Source organism: Sorex araneus, chromosome 4 (assembly GCF_027595985.1).
Source record: "Sorex araneus isolate mSorAra2 chromosome 4, mSorAra2.pri, whole genome shotgun sequence".
Lineage (NCBI taxonomy): Eukaryota > Metazoa > Chordata > Mammalia > Eulipotyphla > Soricidae > Sorex > Sorex araneus.
Window position 1 is genome coordinate 42,882,047 of NC_073305.1, and position 18,670 is coordinate 42,900,716.

Here is an 18,670-nt window from a genome sequence, read left to right on the forward strand (position 1 = left end):
CTCATATCCAGGCATGCCTGGGCACTGGGAGTTTAAAATGCATTCAGGTGGTTTAGCTGGGTAAGGAGGGTAACTATGACTAAAGGAATAATCCAGGCCAATATTCGCCTTTGCTCCCGAGAATACTGGTATCTTTTGGGCTGAGACTGGGAGCTGACATTGGGCACCAGGAGGGACAGGCCCTGTGGTGAGACCATGAGACCAGTGGGGTCTGGTTCTTCAGGATTCAGGAGAGATTCCACCGTGGATTTGCCACTAGCATACCGACTCTTCAAACCTTGATAGCTGTTTTTTCAACATTAAGGACCCTCTGCTGGAAGCAGGGATGTGTCTCATGGTAGAGCACATGCCTTGGATGTGTGAGGCCCTGAGTTCCCTCCTTAGCAAATAATAATAGTGATAAAAATAATTCTACCATCATTATCCTCTAATGGGAAACCAGAGCACTAGTTGTGGGAAATAAATGCTACTTCATGCTTCTGAAAGGCAAATGGTCTTTTTATAAGTATTAGGTCAAGTGGAAAATACTCCTGTTTTTTGTTTTTGTTCTTTGTCTTTGGTTTGGGGGCCATACCTGGCAGTGCTCAGGGCTTACTCCTGGCTCTGCACTTAGGCGTGACTCCTGGTGGGCTGGGAGGACCGTATGGGGTGCCAAAGGTCAAACCTAGGTCAGTCACGTGCAAGGCAAATGCCCTACCTGCTGGACTATTCCCCCCAGCCCCTGGGAGATACTGTTAACATGGCAGTTCAGAACCAGGAAAGACCTCTCACATGCTTCTGAGAAGATAAGAAAAGATTTTTTTTAAGATGACATCTTCAGTTTGTATTCCAAGGGAGTGTATAAGAATATTCGAATATGTCCATAGAAATCTACCCACGGGGCTAGAGAGAGTACAAGGAATAAGGCATTATCCTTGCCTGTGTGTGGCCAGTCCAGCTGTGAATTCCTCATGGTGTGTGGTTGCCAGAGTCCCACTAGGGGTCACCCCTGAGCACAGCGCCAGGAATAGCCTCTGAGCACCACCAGGTGTGGCCCAAAGGAAATCCCTCCCCAACCCCTGCAATTCTATGGCCTCAAGGAAAAGTAGGGGGGACCCCTTGCACTTCAGGGATGGTCTTGCCCTACTTACTGCAGTGAAACAAAAAGACCAGACGCACATGTGGTGGACTAGCTATATTATAAATACGGTGTGTCTTTAGTTAAACGATGTTCTGTTTGAATTATGTACATGTTAGAAAACTTATGTACAGATAAATAATTTAAACTTGATTGTAAGTGGTGTTTGTAGACTTTGCTGTGAAGAGCTGGTCGTCCTGTCCAAACGTGACACGGAGCCTTCCGTGGGAAGGTGCTTCGTCTCCATCTTCACAGTGACTCCCGGCACCTTTTCCAGAGCACCAGACACGGCAGGCAGATGTGTCTGATTCGACAGTTCGTGGAACCACGCTGAAGGCACTTCGGGGGTGTAATTGGACCGTTTGTTTTTTCTGTTTTGTTTGTTTGTAGAGAGGGTTGGTCCCCGGCCTGCTGTGAGCTGGGTGAGAGCGCTCGGTTGGAGAAGGTGACCTCATTTGGGGTCCCCACGGAGGCTGCCTTTCCTGGAGGGCTGGTCCTACCACTGAACAGCCATCTCAGACTCAGGCTAACTGGGAATCAGGAGACGTGATTTCACACCAGTGACGTTCCAATATGTCAGCTCAGGCATTCCACCCCTTTCCACTGGTCTAAAAGAATTGCCCTCTAGAGCTTTGGGATCTCCAGGGAGGGGGATTGTTTCCATTTTAATTTATTAAAAAATCATAGTTGAACTTTAGCTGGCATTCGGGGACTTTCCGCAGGGTCCGGAGAGCAAGTGTGTTCCGGACCAGCCTTGGGAAACCCACCTACTCTTGACAAGGGGCTACCCCTGTGACCCTGGGGGGAGGCAGTCACGTGAGGGGGGGCTTGAAGTCTCCTTCCTCCACACCGTCCCGACTCTTCTTTACAGACTCAGGCAGATGACAGGCTGAGCACTGCTGGATAAATATTTTTAAAAGCAGCGAGGAGTTTCCACCTGTGCCCGGTGGCTGTGAAACCGTGAGAGGCTGACCGCCGGCTCCGGGAAGCCCAGGCCTCAGGCCACCGGGGCTGGGTCTCCCCTCTGCAGGCGACGCATGATGAAAGTCCCCAAGGCCACAAGGGGGATGCACATGATGGAGGAGGCCACCAGCAGCCCAATGACAGCCAGTGCATATGGCGGGTAATCCTTGGTCACGAGCTGGCCCTGAAAGGAGAAGCTGAGCGTCAGCAAAATCTCCTCAGCGGAACCTTCTAGAACATGGTGACCTCTCACCCCTGTCTCACTCCTCCCACACACACTCCCCCCCACCCCACCCCCCCGTCAAGCCTGTAGCTGAACAAGAGACTGTAGGGATGGGAAGAATGCATGAAACCTGGCATTCTCCCCCTTGCCCTGCCTTTGCAGCCCCTCGCCTTCTCTCGCTTGCATTCCCGCCAGCCACTGTGTGGAGAGCGCCACGCCGTGCAACTCCCCACAGAGAACAAGAACAATCAGGGCGCCAGGACAGCTAAATGCAGAGACCTTCCTTAGCCCAGTGCTACCCACTAGAATAGCATTCTCAACTGTCCCCTCCTCCAAGAGGCCATGAGTGAAAATGGCATGAATGAGGGGGTCCGTGGTACAAGACCACAAGACTCAGGGGCCCACAGGTAGGACAGGGGGTCAACAGGAAGGAAACAAGGTCAGAAGAGGTCTTTGGTTGGGAAAAGGTTGAGCAACACTGCATTAAAACATTCGGTACTCGGAGGGACCGGGAAATGAGTACAGTGGGTAAGGCACTTGCCTTGCATACGGCCAACCCAGGTTCAACCTCCGACACCCTGTAGGGTCTCCTGAGCCCCACCAGGAGTGATTCCTGAGCACAGAGCCAGGAGTCAGTCCGAAGCACTGCCAGGTGTGTTTCAAAACACCAAAAACAGTTCTGAGGTTAATTCCTGCTCTGTACTCCAGGGGTCCCTGTCAGCAGGGCTTGGGAGATCATGTAGTGTCAGGGATTGAACTGGAGCTAGCTGCATGCAAGGCAAGCGCCTAACTCCCGTATCTCTGGCCCCATGAGTGAAGTCTTGACGGATCTCTAGTTACTTGATAGGGTGCTGAATGTCCCCCCTCTTTATTTTAATTTAATTTATTTAATTTGCATTTAATTTATATTTATATTTATTTTAATTTCGGTGGAATTTAATGCAATTCCACTAAAACTGATAAGAGACAGTAACACCCTTCCTCACATCCACCCCCCACCTCCCCGGGATTCATGCAGGATCATAGGTCAACTCTCTCTGGGAGCAGGTGTTTGCTCTCAACCTACATGGAGATGACCAGATGCCACTCAGCTGTAGTCACCGAGCCCACATGTCTCACTGACTGTTCTTCATGTTCTGCAGGGACGAGTGCAAGTACAGAGACTGGAGGAAACATCCAGAAACCGTTCTTGCAGTCTGAAAGTAATCTTAGGTCTTTAGTAATTTTATGTCTATTGACATAACTGGTGCTTGTAGTGTGTGTGAGTGAGTGAGTGAGTGAGTGTGTGTGTGTGTGTGTGTGTGTGTGTGTGTGTGTGTGTGTGTGTGTGTGTGGTGCTAGGGATCAAACCCAGGGGCTCATACCTGCACGCAAGTGCTCTGCAGCGGCCCCATGAGCCCAGCCCCTCTGGACGCAGGGTGCATGTGAGGGGTGACACGAGTGGCCATCAGGGCCTGCTCGCCCGCTGCACGCACCACTCACAGCGCAGGCCGACAGGATCTTCCTGGGCAGGAGAATTCCAGGTTGCCCAGTGCTGTCCCTTCCCTTAGAAGTGAGCCCGGGCCGACCCTCCATCCAGCAGCCCCACCCGGGTGTCTGTTGCCTGCCTGCTGTCTGGCAAACTGCTGCTGCCTGGGGTCCTGAGGGAGCCCACCCCAGCCTGGCCTCTCTGGGAACCAGCCCCTGGTGTGGGTCCCAGTCAGCACTGAAGTGTTTGTGTGTATCAATGTGAGGCTCAAGAGCCCGCCTCTCTGGGCTGTGGCGGATCTGTGCCAGGTTGTGCCCAGGCTGGTCCGGCAGGACCCACAGGGGCTTTGCACCAGCTCCCAGGAGAACAGCCATGGGGAGACCCTGCAGTGTCTCCCACTTCCCTCAGCCTAGCGCTGCCACCCCAGGCTGTTGGGTTTTGTTTTGTTTTGTTTTGTTTTTGTTTTGGGCCACATCTAGTGATGCTCAGGGGCGATTCCTGGCTCCGCACTCAGGAATTACTCCTGGATGGGATCAGGAATCAGATGGGGTGCCAGGAATTGACCCTGGTCAGCCATGTGCAAGGCAAGCGCCCTACTCGCCGTACTCTCTCTGGTCCCAGGGGCTGAGTGATTTTAAGTGCCAGTGACATTCTCATACTGTGGCGAGCCACCCAACCCTGCTACCACAAGCTGCAGCTACCTGGGAGGCGTCCCAGGCCTGGTACTGCAGCGTCCCCGTCAGGATGTAGTCGCTCAGGTAGAAGATGAAGAGGCTGATGATGAGCAGGGGACTCACGCCGGCCCACATGATCTTCCAGTACCAGTTCAGCGTGCGGCCCGTCATGGCCTTCAGGTCACTCTCGAACCTGTTGGGACAGAAGGGGGAGCCATCGGGAGAGTGACCTGTGCTTGGGCAGAGCTGGCCGCTCAGGGGACTGCCTGAGCCCCACCAAGGACCAAACTCTTGAATTCTCGGCGGACAGTAAAGCTGCTGTCTCAGAGGATGCAGGATTACAGGATGCAGCTGAGGGGATTGGGAGGTGCAGGTGGAGGGGCAGTGCCCTGCATGATGGGAACAGGGCGTGTGGGGGCTGCGGGCTCTGTCTAGCCCATCCTCAGCCCCGGCAGGCACCAAGGGCAGCTCTGCCCTCCCTACCCGCTACTGCCTACCTCTCTCCCTCCACTGCCTGTGAGAATCGGCACCCAGCAAGGAGCCCCTCTGTCCCCTGAGAGCAGAGAGGGTTCCCCGGGACTGAAACCATTCAGGCAGCAGCTGCCGGGCAGGCTCGGGGAGCAGACAGAGCAGTGAGCTCACCACCAGGCCGGCACGCATGAGATGCTATCATGGCTTCTTTCTCTCTCGGGGGGCTTTTTCACCCAAACTTAGCAATAGCCCAAACAGCATCCATTTGGTCTTTGATTTCACAGGGCATCGAGTATTTCTCTAAGACACATGCCTAAGGATAGAAAAGAGCTTTACTGCTCGGGAGAGACTGGTTCAGCCGTCTGTGCCCCCATGACGGAGGTGAAGGGTTAGGTGGACCCTTGCCTAAGGACACCCAGATGTGACTTATCAAGGTCAAGGCCCCAGACCTGGGTTCCTGCCTTAGAACTGCTTGCCAGAGAAGGCAGCTGGGATAAGGGAAGGGATCACTCAGTCAGTGATGGTTGGAGGGATTGCTCGGGATGGGAGATGTGTGCTGAAAGTAGATAAAGGACAAACATGATGGCCTCTCAGTATCTGTACTACAAACCATGATGCCCAAAGGGGAGAGAGAGAGAGATAGAGAGATAGAGAGACAGAGAGACAGAGAGAGACAGAGACAGAGACAGAGAGAGCCAGAGAGAGAGAGAGAGAAAGAGAGAGAGAGAGAGAAATGATCTGCCATAGAGGCAGGGGGACACTGGTGGTGGAAAATGTACACTGGTAGAGGGATGGGTGTTCGATCATTGTATGATTGAAACTCAAACATGAGAGCTTTGTAACTGTGGTTGACGGTGATTCAATTAAAAAAAAATAATAATAATAATAAAAAAGAACTGCTCCCCAGGGCGGGAAAGGCAGCCTTGGGGAGGGCTGGGGCGGGGCAGGTGAGACTCCCCAGAGGCAGTCACGGCCACCTCTGCCCTGGACCTGGGGGATGTCCTGAGTCTCCACTGGGGACTAAGCAGACTCCGAACTTGAGCACACAAGCTCCGGACAAGCACACAGACTCCAGACTTGAGCACATTGTCCTCTGTACATACAACCGGGAGTCCCAAAACCACACGTGGCAGAGAGTTGGGTTTGTCACGTCCCTTTCCATACTTTGGGCACGAGGTGGCGCTCTCGCCCACCCCTGCTGCATCGAGCCCTCCAATCTCCCACCCCAGGCTCCTCCTCCTGCCCCGACTCAGCGCCTGCACCCCTCCCCATATTCTGTGATCCTTCTCTCTTTTCCCTGAAACGGGCACCTTCCCCGGGGAACCATCTCGTTCTGGACTGGCATTTCCTAAGTGACCGTTTGTCCATGTTTACCTGGGGCTTCTCCAGTGCCAGCACAGGAAGCCCCCTCTGCCCCACAAACCCCTCTTTCCGGTAAACAGAACCAGCTCCTCCCTCTGACACCATGAGAGGGGAAGGAGAAAGTATTCCTCGGGCCCCGCCCCCAAAAATGTTTTTTTGGAAAATGCTGCAGATTCTTTTTTGGGTCACACCCAGCGATGCTCAGAGGTTACTCCTGGCTCTACACTCAGGAATCACTCCTGGCGGTGCTTGGGGAACCGCCAATATGGGATGCTGGGAATCGAACCCTGGTCGGCCGCGTGCAAGGCAAACACCCTACCCACTGTGCTATCACTCCAGTCTCAATGCTCCAGTCTCAATTCTTACCCTGCTCTTTGGCTCTTGGAGGCTCACAGGGGTCTCCAAGGCTCTGAGAAGTCCTACAGCAAAGCAGGGGTGTAGGACTGCTTCAGCCCTATGAGGATCTGATGGAGCAAACCCCCCACATGCATGTGGACACATGTGTCCTGGCTCAAGGGATGAAGGCACCGGTCAAAAGCTGTGACTTTGGTGTGTCATTGAGGGGACCCACAGCACGATCCTGTGAGCAGTCACCTCTGGGCTGGGTTCCCCAGGGAGCAATGCCCTCATGTTCAAACGCAGGACCTGGCGAGAGAGAGCTCAAGGACTGAGCCCAGGCTTTGCATGCAGGAAGCCCAGGCTAGATGCCCAGAATCCTGTAGTCCCCTGAGAACCGGAAGGAGTGACCCTGAACAGAACTGGGGGTAGCACCTGCATGCACTGCCATGCAGGTATTGCCTCTGGGAGCCCAGGATCCTTTATCTATTTATTTATTTATTTATTTATTTATTTATTTATTTATTTATTTATTTATTTATTTATTTATTTATTTTTGGGTCACACCTGGTGATGCACAGGGCTCACTCCTGGCTCATACACTCAGGAACTACCCCTAGCGGTGCTCAGGGGACCATATGTGATGCTGGGATTTGAACCCGGGGCGGCCGCGTGCAAGGCAAATGCCCTACCCGCTGTGCTATCACTCCAGTCCCCTACTTTATTTATTTTTTGTTTCCTTGCCACACCCGGCAGTCTCATGGCTTAATTCTGCTCTGCACTCAGTGATCACTCCTGGCAGTGCTCAGGGGACCATATGGGATGCCAGGGATCAAACCCAGGTTGGCCACATGCAAGGCAAGAGGGGACCTGTTGGGTGCAGCTCCGGCAGGCAGGGATCCTGACCTTCTAAGGGTTCCCCCTGGTGGCTGCTGCTGCCTCACTGGGACCACATGGCGGGAGTCAAAGCCCTTCGGACTCCTGAAGGTCACTCCCAAATCTCACCTGGAAATCCACTGATGGTGTGACATCTTGGGTCCTCCTAGACCTGCTTACCGACAAGCCTTAGTGTGAGGGGGATTCCTTCACCTGCTCTGGAAGGCGTGCTTGCGTTTCTCAGCCCTGCCACAGCATCCCTGGGGGGTAAATCCCTGAGTGCTGTGCAGCCGCCGCCATGGCCCAGAGCCTGGCACCCCAACTGGGCACGTCGCCCAGGCTCACGTGACCTTCCCACTAGACTTTGGTCAACAGGTCTGAAAAATACTGACGCTGGCTGCTGGCCAGTGATCAAGAGTCTCGCGCCTGAAGTCCGACTCCCTGCCCCCAGGAAGCTGCTGGGATCCAGCTGGGTCAGCAGGCAAATAAGCCGATGATAAATATGTCAACACAGGAAGTGGAGCAGAGGGGCTGGAAGCAAAACTGAAGGTGCCAGGCCTGAGAGATAGTTGAGGTGGTTAGGAGCTGCTTGCAGGGTCCCGGCCCCATCAGGAGTGACCCCTGACTTCAGGGCCAGGCAGACATGACCTGAGCACCTCCAGGTGGCCCAAAGTACAAAAAATTAAAAAAAAATCAAGGTATAAGTGAGACAAGGACTTTGCTGGGATCTGGGGATGCAATGGAAAACCTGGGAGAAGGACAGCAAGTGGGAGGGACGCTAGCTACAGCACACAGGGAGAGAGGGGCGGCGGGTCCCTCGGGTCCCCCGCCCCAGGGAGTGGGGGCGGCTCCTTACCTCCCCAGCCCGTACACGTAGCACACGGCGACCGTCTCCACCAGCACGATGAGCAGCAGGGACAGTGTAGCTGCGTAGTCATTGAAGATGTCGAACCAGTAGTTGCCAGAGTTCATGGTGAACACCAGGCCGACGGCACAGTTGATGAGGCACACCAGACCTGCGGCCAGAGGACCAAGCTGCCCGCCTGCCCGGGTCCCCACCACCCTACCTGCTTGCCCAGCTGTCTGTGGTGTCCTCGGGGGTGCTCTGGAAACTGGGTGGCCCAGAGGAGTTGGAGCTGCTGTCAGGGGTAGGGCTGGCTGCAGGTGTATGCGGCCTGAGTGCATGTGTGAGTGCTTCTGTGTGTGTATGTGTGCATGCCTCTACATGAGTGTGTGCCTGTGTGTGCATGCCTCTATTGTGTGCATACCTCTGTGTATGCCTCTGTGAACCCGTGCTAACTGTATGTGTGCATGCCTCTGCCTGTGTCTGTGTGTGCCTGTGTATTCCTGTGTGTGTGCACATACCTCTATGTGTGCATGCCTCTTCGTGCACGACTGTGTATTCTGTATGATTGCCTATGTGTGCATGCTTGTGTGTGTGCCTTTCTCTGTGTATGCTACTCTGTGTGTGCATGCTTCTATGTATGCCTACATGCCTCTCTATGTGTACCTGAGCATAAGTGTCTTTGTGTGTGTATGCCTCTATATGTGCATGCCTCTGAGTGTGTGCCTATGTGTGCATGCCTCTATTGTGTGCATGATTCTGTGTATGCCTGTGTGTTTCTGTGTGTGCGCACATACCTCTATTTGTGCATGCCTTTGCGTGCATGACTGTGTGTGCCTGTGTGTACATGCCTCTGTGTGTGTGCCTGTATGTGCATGCTTGTGTGTGTGCCTTTCTCTGTGTATGTTACTCTGTGTGTGCATGCTTTTATGTGTGCCTGCATGCCCCCCCCCGTGTGTGTACCTGGGCATTTTGTGTGTGTATGTGTGTGTGTGCCTGTGTGCCTCTCTCTGTGTGCATGCATACCTCTGTGTGTCTGCTTGCCCACGTGCATGCAGTGGGCACGGGGTAAAGCTGTTGCCAGGAGAGTCGGCAGACCATGGACGTTCATCGGGAATGAGCACAGTGGTGGGGCTCACTGGGGGCGGCAGCCAGGGTGTGCAGAGCCAGTGGTCCCGGGGAATCACGCACTCTGACACAGGGACAGGCTGAGTGGTGGCGAGTGGCCCCAGCTCCCTCAGGGCCACCCGAAAGAGCGCCCGGCTGCGGCTCAGCCTCCCTGCCTCCAGCCCTCCCCCGCCGCGCACCTGCGATGGCCTCCTTGGGCAGGTGGCGGGAGACGAGCGCGCTGTCGGTGAGCGGCGTGAGGATGGCGGCCGTGTTGCCCAGCATGCTCCCCATGCCCAGCATCAGCAGCATGAAGAAGTAGAGCACAGACCAGAGCTGCGACACCTCCATGTTCTTGATGGCCTCCGTGTAGACGATGAAAGCCAGGCCGGTGCCCTGGACGGCCTGCGCAGGGGACAAGACGGTATCACCAAACCTGGGGCCACGGCACCCTCTTCCGACAGCCCTCACTGAGCAGCAGGGCCCTTGGCCTGTGGCTGGAGCCCCGTCAGCCCTCCTGTCCCTTGGCCTCACCAAGGGGGCCATGGTATGGGGGGGTGCCCGCCTGGCAGTGTCAGAGACACGTCAGTCAAGGGAAACACAGATTTTCCCTGTCTCGCCCCAGCACACAGACATCGGGATGATGTCAAATAGAGTAAAAGTGTTTTGGACCAATCGCTGCTGCTTCAACTTCAGGCCAGATGCGCATTCAAGGCCTCAGTCGGGGAAGCTGAAGATGGGGTGAGAACAGGGCAACAGAAGCCAGAATGGAGCCGGGATGATGGGCAAGCTAGGGGAGGGGAGGAGGTGTAGACCCCTGGGGAGAGGATTCTGGAGTGGGGCACCCACCATGGAAACTGAGGCAGAGAGCATGCTTCTAGACTAATTTCTCTGGGGCTGGAGAGATAGAATAGGGGCAAGGTGCCTCCTTTGCTCACAGCTGGTCCCAGTCCCAACCCCGGCACTCCGTATGGTCCCCGCCAGGAGTAAGCCCTGAGCACCGCCAGATGTGCCCGGCGCGGGATGGCATACCCCAGACAATTGAAGGTGCTTGTGGGGTGGGGGTGCCTCTGGCTCCCAGCAGTAGAAGCAAACCCTTTCTATGGGGGAGGGTCCCCCCAATTTAGACCCGCAGGAGTAGCAGTGAGCTTGCAAACAGAGATTGTAAACCCACAGGAACGTAAGCCTCGGAGCAGGAGCAAACCAGACTTAGAATATCCTTCCCCAGATTCAATTCTCAACTACAGGTCACCTCACTGGGTCTGCGGGCTCTGCTGGCCCTGAGGCAGAGACAATGGGCCATGGGGGGCCGTGGGGTTGGGGGGTGATCTCCTGCAATTGAAAAAACCAACTCTGCAAATGCTGAATGCTGACCTGCTCACGTCATTGTCACCCTGGGGAAACCCTAAGCCCCCTCCTACTCCCCTCCTTTCCCAAGAGCCTTTAAAGCATCATGTGTCAAAGATGAGACAACATTCCTAAGAAAAACACTTAAGGAGAATCTATTAGAATAAAAGCATTTGTTTAAAATTGCACCTAAAATTTTACTGAATGACAGACTCATCTGACAGGCTTAATGCCACATGGTGCTGTAGAGAGATTTAGTGATCTGGAGAGCAATCCTAGAAGCAGAGGTTCCCAGGCTTAGTTTGGCCAACAGGCCCCTTTTCGGAAAAAAAAAAAAAATCATTCAGTGCCTCCATGGAAATCTACCTTCTTTAAATGACCAACAGAAAGCAGCCCCTCTATTGCACCTGAAATGAGAGTCCTGTGGATGTGCCAATGCCCCCTGGGGGAAACACTGACAGGACCAATCCAGGAAGGAAGCAAAGAATAACGGGGTGGGGAGGGGAGGTCAGGAGTGACGAATGGGATATACGGTATTAGGAGGAGAAGTCAGGAAGTGGATTTGGATCATAGGGCAAGACCCTTGCTGCAGCTGACCTGAGTTTGGTCCATGGACCGTATTATGGTCCCCTGAGCACTGCCAGGAGTAAGTTCTGAATACACAACCAGGGGTATGCCCTGAGCACTGCTGGGTATGGCCCAAAATAAAAAGCAAATAAAGGTTCAGTGAAATCTGAAAAAGTGAGTGTGGAGAGGAGAGGCAATGATTAAGAAATAACAGGGACAAATGTACTGAAACAGGAAGATAAGAACCTTGGACCTAGAGATACAGGAAGGCTGACCCCAGGCAAAGCTAAGTCCGGGCAAATAAAAACTCATTTACACTTAGTTGGGGAAAGCCAAAAACAAAAGGAGAGATATCAGAGAAAGAACCAAGAAACTGCTTGCTTGCAGAGATGGAGGAAAGATCCAAGGAACAGCTTCCTTGCAATTACTGTGGAAATGTTCTTGCTTACAAAGAACACTTCAATGGTAAGAACAGAAGTCAAAATCACAAGGTAATTTTCTTCAAAGTGTTGAGAGAACCTGTTAGTCTGGGATTTTCTACTCAGGGGAAACTGTTCTTGAAAAAAACAAAGACTAGGGGCTGGAACAATAACACAACGGGTAGGGCATTTGCCTTGCATGTGGTCGACCTGGGTTTGATTCCCAGCATCCCATATGGTCCCCTGAGCACAGCCAGGAGTTAATTCCTGAGTGCAGAGGCAGGAGTAACCCCTGTGCATTGCCGGGTGTGACCCAAAAGCCAACCAACCAACCAACCAAACAAAAAACCCAGAGACTAAAATATTGACCTACAAAACCTTAGAAAATGTATCGCTCTAGAGAAACCCTTTTTGGAGGAAGATGGGGGCAGGGGGCCCAGAAGAGAGCTGGGATGTGCAAATGAATGATGAGCAGTTGAAAACTTCCTGCAGGGCTCAGGGGACATGTGATGCACTGGATGGAACTGGCCAGACGCAAGGTCAAGGCCTTAAACCCTGTCCTGTGTCTCTGGGCTGTCTCTGTTTATTAAAGCAACTCCAGACAAGCACGAGGCCCAGAGCCCCAGGCCTGGTACCTCCTCGTACACCGAGGCCGTCCTGAGAGTCCACGGCCTGCGGATCCTGGGAGGACACAAAATTAAAATAGCCAGTGCAGGTAGATGTAAATACTGTTGGTTTAAAGGAGCCTCTGATTTGTGGGTTTGAAAGGTACAGGACTATGAGGGCCAGAGCAATAGTACGGCGGGTAGGGTGCTTGCCTTGCACATGGCCAATTCAGGTTTAATCCCAGCACCCCATAGGGTCCCCAGAGCACTGCCAGGAGTGATCCCTGGGCACAGAGCCAGCAGTCAGCCCTGAACACTGCCACGTGTGGCCCCCCTCAAACCAAAACCAAACCAAACTAAAGCAAAACAACAACAAAAAAAGTGCAGAACTGATATTTCAAGCAGGAGGGATGAGCTGAAAGTGTTCTAGAGTCCGGGAGGGAAGGAAGGCAGGATGCTGTCCAACTTTGGGCTTTGTTAAGCTAACTGTGGCTGGGAAATTTTCAAGAAGGGAAATAGAGTGTACAAATTCCAAACAGTAGAGGATAAAATGGAATGTGGAGAAAAAAAAATTTTTTTTAAAGCCAAGGGGGGTCAAAGGAAGAGAAATAAATCAATAACCCACATCATTCTTGGACACTGAGCCAAACTCAAAAGTAAATGAAAAAAAAAAAAAGCTCCAGGTGCCAAAAATAAAAGAAAGGAAATTTGAAATGAGAGCAGTCAGTCACTGAAGCCACCCCCAAGGTCAAGCGGATCAAGAGAATAGTAACTCAGCCAGTGCTTCTCAACTGAGGCCGTATGGTCCCCTGTCCCCCACACAGTCCAAGGTGGGTACTAGGGAAAATTGCTTACATAGGGGCCATGGCACAAGACTTGGGGCTAACCTGTAGGACAGAGGTGGAGAGGGAGGAAATAAGGTAGGAAAGGGTTAATGACTGGAAGCACTGCCTGAGGCCTTGCTGTTTGGTGCCGGGATGTTGACACAGTGCAAGGAGAGAGACTCTGGCCAGAGCTGCCTATCCACAGAGAGTCTCCCACATTCGGAGCATCTCTCTCCCAGTGACCTGCATCCCTGGCCTGGAATAATTTACATTAACTCTGAGAATTAGACAAACGTGTCCACTCTCATGTCAGATACGATATCAGATTTAAGACATAACCCAAATGTGTTAGTAAGAGAATGGGAAAATGCATACGTGTGTGTGTGTGTGTGTGTGTGTGTGTGTATTTGTGTGTGTGTGTGAATAACCTTGAATAAAACACGGCGCATACAGTAAAGGAGATGGCACATGTATCATTCTTAAAAACAAAAGGTTAGATGAGAAAATAACCACCTGGGACAGGAACACAACCGATATAAACATAGTCTATAGCTAACCCAGAGAGGGACAGGACGGAATCAAAAACTGCCTGTCCTGGGAAAACTACTGTCTTGTTCAGGCCCTCAGTAGCTGCAGCCTCCTGTGGCCACGGGAGCGAACCTGGCCATGCACACTCCCAGAGCAGGAGCTGCTGCCCAGGCCCTTCACACGGCGACACTGACCAGCCCCCCTGTCCATCTCTGCTCTGGGTTCCCCTGCAGGTCCACACACAAGCCTGGACACCTGGGATGTTTCTGCCAATGGAGTTAATGAGTTACAAACCCTGGCAGCAAAACAGGAGAACAATAAGGACCTGATACCAGTTAGCTGCAGAAGAAAGAATCAAGTGGCTGATAGAAACACACCCTCTGGCCCAGGTCACGATGCACTCATTGTGTGACTTTCACAGTCATGCCCACTTGCACCCAAACAGTTTGCAGATGCTATGGCAACCCCTGAAGCAACCAGACAGAGTTTGATTCCAAAATCCATCACCCCCACACTCCACCCTCTCCTCTACTTATTAATGTACACTGTTTCTATACCCGCAGAATCTAAACACTGACATGGAAATAGCGTGACTCTCTCCAGCACAGCTGCATTCTGAGACCGAGCAGCGCATTCTGACTGCCTTAGAAACAGTGCTGCTCCTTTTTGGCAATATCTGTGCTCTGGGTCTTGAGTGCACACGTTGCATTAATAAATGACTCATTATGTTGTCTTTCTCTGATGTGCTCTTGAGTTCTTTCCTGCAGGAAAGTCAAGCACATAGTTCTTAGCACAGGCTAAGGCCTTTAGGCCCTGAGTGGGCTTTTCCTATAGCACCACGGCCTTTTGTGTTAGTTTAAAAATAGTCAACAAGGGGCTGGAGCGATAGTACAGCGGTAGGGCGTTTGCCTCGCATGCAGCCGACCCGGATTTGATTCCCAGCATCCCATATGGTCTCCTGAGCACCACAAGGAGTAATTCCTGAGTGCAGAGCCAGGAGTAACCCCTGTGCATCACCAGGTGTGACCCAAAAAGAAAAAAAAATAGTCAACAAGACATTGATATTATTTAAGTGTGTGTGTATCTCTCTCTCTCTCTCTCTCTCTCTCTCTCTCTCTCTCTCTCTCTCTCTCTCTCTCTGTAGCACAAATGGTCAAAATGAAGGTTCCTGGTCCAGGAAGGTAGTTCAAGGATTGGGGATTCCCAGTGTCTGATTCACAACTGCTGAGCCATAGTCACCCCACATCCCTGGGCTAAACTCTGACCAAGAATTTCCGAATATCCCCAGGCCCTCTGAACATTGCTTATGAGGCTCTCCCCACCCCCCAAAAAATACAAAGATTCTTAAATGCTGAGTAGGGAAATTTTGGAGTCAATAACTTTACAGTTCCTTGAAATGTATTACTTTGTCTTGCATCATTTTTCTCTGTTATGTACAAAAGTTTGCGTGCCAAAGAACAAAATATTCACAAGTGTTTATTCTGGGCACTTGCTGTATTATTCTCTAACTGAATTTGGCAGGGAGGCAAAATCAGTGGTGCTCAGGGCTTACTCCTGGCCGGACACTCAGGGATCAGTCTTGCTGGGGGCCATATGTGGTGCCGGGGATAGAATCCTAGTCTGCCGTATGAGAGGCAAGTGACATAACACCCGTGCTTTCTCTTTAGGCCCTGACCTGTATTTTTTTTTCCTTTTTGGGTCACACCTGGTGATGCACAAGGGTTACCCCTGGCTCTGAACTCATGAATTACTCCTGGCGGTGCTCGGGAGACCATATGGTATGCTGGGAATCGAACCTGGGTCGGCTGCATGCAAGGCAAACGCCCTACCCGCTGTGCTATCTCTCCAGCCCCCTGAACTATATTTTTAACCAGAAGAGAGAAAAGGGAAAGGACAGGAGAAGCCAGAGGATTCCAGAGGCCCCCGGAGGGAGTCGTGGGTAAGTCTCTGACATGCTCTAGGGACAGGGAGGAAGTGGTGGGTTTTCTCTGATTCTCCTGGAGTTGGGACATGCGAGGGTCTCCCGTGTGAGCCTGCTCCTGTGGCTCTGCTTACGACTGTGTCAGTGCTCCGAGACCCGGACGCCTGTCGAGCCTCCGCCTTACCGTGTCCAGCTCCGCTTCCAGGCTGCAGTTTTTAATCTGTGGGAACACCTCATTGAACTTGTCAGGGAAGGCAGACGCTAGGTAGCCCTTCACCTCTTCCAGGTTGCTGCTTGTCAGGTAGCCGTCCTCCAGGTCGAAAGAATTGGTCAGCAGCAGAATGACCCTGTGGAGCAGAGCCGTACACTGGCCTGATTCCGGGGGAACGCGGGGACAGCGCTGTTCGTAAGGCCCCAGGTGGTTCTGAATGTCAGTTAGGTGCATGGATGAGCAAACACAACCAAAGTCACACAGCCTGCTCCTTTGAAATCAAGGGACCGGCAAGTCCGACAGAACTTTCTATGCTGATGGCCGTGCCACATGGCTGGGCTGTTCCCTGCTACCCGCAAATGGCCATGGAGCAGAACAGAGGCTGGAAGGAATTTTTATTGAAAGGGAAGCCAGCTCAAACTCATGCAATGAGGATGCCATTAATGTAAAATGTGCACTATAGCACTGTCGTCCCGTTGTTCATCAATTTGCTCGAGCGGGCACCAGTAACATCTCCATTGTGAGACTTGTTGTTACTGTTTTTGGCATATTGAATACACCACAGGGAGCTTGCCAGGCTCTGCCATGCGGGCGGGATACTCACAGTAACTTGCCGGGCTCTCCGAGAGGGACGGAGGAATCAAACCCAGGTCAGACACGTACGAGGCAAGTGCTTTACCCGCTTTGCTATTGCTCCAGTCCGAAAAATGTGCATCCATTTAAATCCCACCCTCGGCCCGAGTCTCAGGATCGGCATTGCGGCTGCCTGTGTATGATTTCCAGGCAGACACTTTCGTCTCCAAGGCTCTGCTGGTTTTTGGGGAGTTTTGGGCAGAAGTCAATGAGGTCAGTGTTGAGTGTGATGGTGTCCAGCGCTTTGGATATGAGACACTGACTTGCCTTAGGCCCTCTGCTACTGGGTGGGGTTTGGGGGTCCGCCCAGATCTGCATCCTGGATGGAGGGATGCAAGGGCCAGTTCTGCCTCCCGTCCCTCAATCTCCCACCCCACCCCTCCACCGATTCCAAGGCACCGGGGACCTACTTGTTTAAGCAGCTCTCATAGTTGAAGGTGGCCTTGAAGCCGTAGATGGAGAAGGTGACGAGGCTGGCGAAGATGGAGGTGGAGCTGTTGATGAGGGACACGATGATCGCGTGCTTCTGGCAGTTGTTGGACGGCTCGTTGTAGCTGGCGAAGGCGATCAGGCTGCCGAAGCCCAGGCCCAGCGAGAAGAAGATCTGGGTGGCGGCGTTGATCCAGGCCTTGGGGTTGGCCAACTGCTCCAGCTGGAAAGCGAGCAGGGAGGGGGGGCTTCCTCACTCTTGGGGCACCCGGAGGGGCGCGGGGGACCAGCCCGCTTGGGCCGGGCTGCAGCTGGGCCCATCCGTGCGCGTTCTCGGGTCCTGTTCTCCCGCACATGCCTGCGGGAGATGTGCTGGCGGCAAGGGTGGGCTGGCACGCTGCCCACAGGGCTGGGCCCCTGGATCCCTCTGCAGGCTGTGTGCAGGCCTGGTGGTCAGCTCCAACACTGACATTAGGAGACGTGTCAGGAGCGTGGTGGGGGGATTCTAAAGGGGTGTGGAGTGAGGCCTTGCAGGGATCAGTTTGTTTCCAGGAGTTCGATTTGCTCCATGAAACCGGGGCCAGTCCCGAGGCTACAGTGTCCTCCTGGCCGGCGCCATGAGGCCTGGCTCTGCGGGGCCAGGAGGGGGCTCTGGACGTGGACTTCCTTCCGGAAAACAATGTTTAGGAGAGTAAGGACGGGGCGGTGCCCACGGGACCTGAGTGAGCAGGGGTGCCAGGAGGGCAGGCCCAGACCTGGGGCAGCCGTCGGCTGGGGGATGGTGAGGATGACACTTCCCAGGGTTCGAGTCTTACGTGCCTGAGGAGGTGCACATCTCTCCCACTCCAGGGGGCCACTCCAACTTTCCTTCAGTCTCCCCTTCTTCCCACCCAGCTCAGAAGGCAGCGGGATGAGTGGGGATGCCCTCAGGGCCTGCCCCCCACCAGCCTGTACCTTGGGGGTGAACATGTAGGCCAGGCCGTTGATGGCTCCATGGAGTGTGAGACCCCGGACCAGGTAGATGATGAGCACACAGTAGGGCAGCGACGCGGTGAAATACACCACCTGCAGGAGGCAACAGAGGGCAGTGAGCCTTGGAGAGGTGGGGGAGCCTGGTCTGCTGCCTCCCTCATTAAACCCCCCCACTCTCTCACACACACTCACTTTCTCACACACAGTCTCTCTCTCTCTCTCTCTCTCACACACACACATACACACAAATACTCTCTCTCACATACACTTTCACACACATACTCTGTCACACACACATATACTCTCGCACACACACTGTCACACATATACTATCACACATACTTACACACATACTCTCTGTCACACACACACTCACACACATACACATACACTCTCTCACATACATTCTTTCTCTCACACTTTCACACACATACACTCTCACACACACACTCTCTCACAACACATACACACAGTCTTTCTCACACACACTCTCTCACACGTACTCTCACTCTCACACACTCCCACACACACACACTCTCACACATACTCTCTCAAGCACACTCAGTCACACACACTCATATACGCTCTCTCTCTCTCTCTCCTCTCTCTCTCTATCTCACACACACACACACACACAGGTTTAGTGTTGAAGAGGATGGCAGGTCCCAGACATTGCACCTACCCCACCTGCCTACAACCCAACCTTATTTCGAAAAGGCTTGAAAACAACAGTCGGCAGACACTTGCTCGCCCTCGCACGCTGGGTTGGCTAG

The 18,670-nt window shown here is 53.1% G+C and overlaps 1 protein-coding gene across 1 annotated transcript in view; it reads right to left on the reverse strand.

Moving 5' to 3' along the window:
- Nucleotides 1–1,159: 1,159 nt before the first annotated feature.
- Nucleotides 1,160–18,670, reverse strand: part of SLC6A20 (solute carrier family 6 member 20) — a 35,732-nt gene continuing 18,221 nt past the window's right edge. The window contains exons 5-11 of the mRNA XM_004614525.3: nt 17,880–17,990; nt 16,907–17,148; nt 15,837–15,999; nt 9,642–9,846; nt 8,347–8,506; nt 4,473–4,638; nt 1,160–2,264 (exon numbers count right to left, since the gene is read on the reverse strand). Of these exons, the coding sequence (XP_004614582.1) occupies nt 2,115–2,264; nt 4,473–4,638; nt 8,347–8,506; nt 9,642–9,846; nt 15,837–15,999; nt 16,907–17,148; nt 17,880–17,990 (1,197 nt within the window). The 3' untranslated portion in view covers nt 1,160–2,114. The remainder of the gene's footprint in view (nt 2,265–4,472; nt 4,639–8,346; nt 8,507–9,641; nt 9,847–15,836; nt 16,000–16,906; nt 17,149–17,879; nt 17,991–18,670) is intronic.